General features: G+C 43.5%; 1 protein-coding gene across 1 annotated transcript in view; it reads left to right on the forward strand.

Moving 5' to 3' along the window:
• Positions 1-1,464, forward strand: part of LOC111981400 (rho GTPase-activating protein 23-like) — a 93,475-nt gene extending 92,011 nt beyond the window's left edge. The window contains exons 3-5 of the mRNA XM_070433689.1: positions 63-87; positions 594-640; positions 1,423-1,464. Coding sequence (XP_070289790.1) covers positions 63-87; positions 594-640; positions 1,423-1,464 — 114 coding nt within the window. The remainder of the gene's footprint in view (positions 1-62; positions 88-593; positions 641-1,422) is intronic.
• The last annotated feature ends 645 nt before the right edge of the window (positions 1,465-2,109 follow it).

The raw sequence follows: 2,109 nt of genomic DNA on the forward strand, positions 1-2,109 counted from the left end.
GGTGACATTGTCTGTCTGGGCCTGGATATCAGTGTTGATGTTGTTTTTCGTTGTCTTCACAGGACGAGGAGAACGGGAATGGAAAGGGTAAGTTGTCTCCCTCAGTCAACACCATCACCACTAGACTCTGGTGTCTCGATATGTCACCGCCCCTCCTAGCCAGGGTCCCCCTCTAGCTACACTGCTCCCCCTGCAGGAGAGAGCCCCACTGCTGCCGATGACCTTGTGGCCCCAAAACACTGTTCCTAGAACAGTTTGATTCTTTAGCTTTAATGCCACTGTTAAGAAAAGGGTAGTGAACCTGAACTTGGACCTGTGCATAGAGTTGTCCTTTTATTGAGTCTCAATTGGATTATTGGCGGTATTTATGCTCATGTCATGATATTGACGCTTATAGTATATTCCCACTAGGCTCACACTGGTTCACTGTTGGTTGCACATCATTTCAAAGAGATTACGTTGAACCAACATTGAATAGACGATGAATTGACATCTGTGCCCAGTGGGCAATGATTTATTTAATCGTTATCATCAGGTCCTATTTAATCAATTGAAGAATGAAGTGACAGTAACATACTGCATGTGCCATGTAGGGAGAAGTAAGTTGGAGCCAATGGTTCAATACTGCAGACATTTTTTGGTACCCTTCCCCAGATCTGTGCCTCGACACAATCCTGTCTTGGAGCTCTACGGACAATTCCTTCGACCTCCTGGCTTGGTTTTTACTCTGACATGCACTGTCAACTGTGGGACCTTTATATTGACAGGTGTGTCCCTTTCCAAATCATGTCCAATCAACAGAATTCACCACAGGTGGACTCCAATCAAGTTGTAGAAACAGGATGMACCTGAGCTCAATGGAAACAGGATGCACCAGAGCTCAATGGAAACAGGATGCACCTGAGCTCAATGGAAACAAGATGCACCTGAGCTCAATGGAAACAAGATGCACCTGAGCTCAATGGAAACAGGATGCACCTGAGCTCAATGGAAACAGGATGCACCAGAGCTCAATGGAAACAGGATGCACAGGATGCACCTGAGCTCAATTTCATGTCTCATAGCAAACAGTCTGAAAACTTATGTAAATCGGGGATTTCTGTAAAAAAATATATATACATTTGCAAAAATTTCCAAAAAAACAGTTTTTGCTTTGTCTTTATGAGGTATTGTGTGTAGATTGATGAGGGAAATTATTAATTTAATCCTTTTTAGAATAAGGCTGTAACGTAACATAATGTGGAAAAAGTCAAGGGGCCTGAATGCTTTCCGAATGCACTGTATGTGTGGGTGTCGTTTATGTACGAGACATGTCTGTCGTTTACTTTGCATTTTGCATGTATGTATAGCATGATTCTGGAATGTGGAACATGTTCAGTTGTGTAAGTCTTCCTCGACTTGTGTGAGTATTTCCTCCTAAAGAGAATAGCCTGGAGCAATGAGTGTCCAGAACACGTCCACTGAGAGCAGTAGAGTCACCAGGGTCATCGTCAACAGGGTCTCCTGTGACATGGTTGCTGATCAACTCCTCTCAAAGCAAAACAAAACCCTTCGTCGCAACAGGGGGAAAGTCTTCTCTTACTGTAACATGATAGAGTTTGGAACAAATGTGGAATGATATTGTTTTTCCTACTCTTCCATCTGTGTTCCTTTTTCCCTTCTCCCCTTCCTCCCTCCTTCTCTCCCCTCTCTTCGGTTCCCCCCTCTCTTTGCCCTCTTCCTTGTCCCTCTCTCCTTTCCTCTCGTTCCCTCCACAGTGAGAGTGTGTTGGAGGTCTCTATAATGCCAAAAGATGAAGACGTTCTGCAGCTGGTAAGTGTGAGTACGATATTTCAACCACACTACACCCTAATAGAAATACGAATAAATGAATACCTGATGAATTCATTGACAAGTTCGTTGATTTAAGAATACTAATACTGCAGAGAGATAACATCTTGGATATAGTCGTTCTTGTCATTCCATTGCTTTGAGTTGAAGTTCTCGGCTCTCAGGAACTAGCTAGGCTGTGACGCAGATGCTTTCTAGTCTGTCGTTAGATTACAACACACGTTCATTCAAGCTATTATCCAAAGTTCTGTGGAAGCGTCACATGAAAAGCAGCTACCT

Source organism: Salvelinus sp. IW2-2015, linkage group LG20, assembly GCF_002910315.2.
Source record: "Salvelinus sp. IW2-2015 linkage group LG20, ASM291031v2, whole genome shotgun sequence".
Lineage (NCBI taxonomy): Eukaryota > Metazoa > Chordata > Actinopteri > Salmoniformes > Salmonidae > Salvelinus > Salvelinus sp. IW2-2015.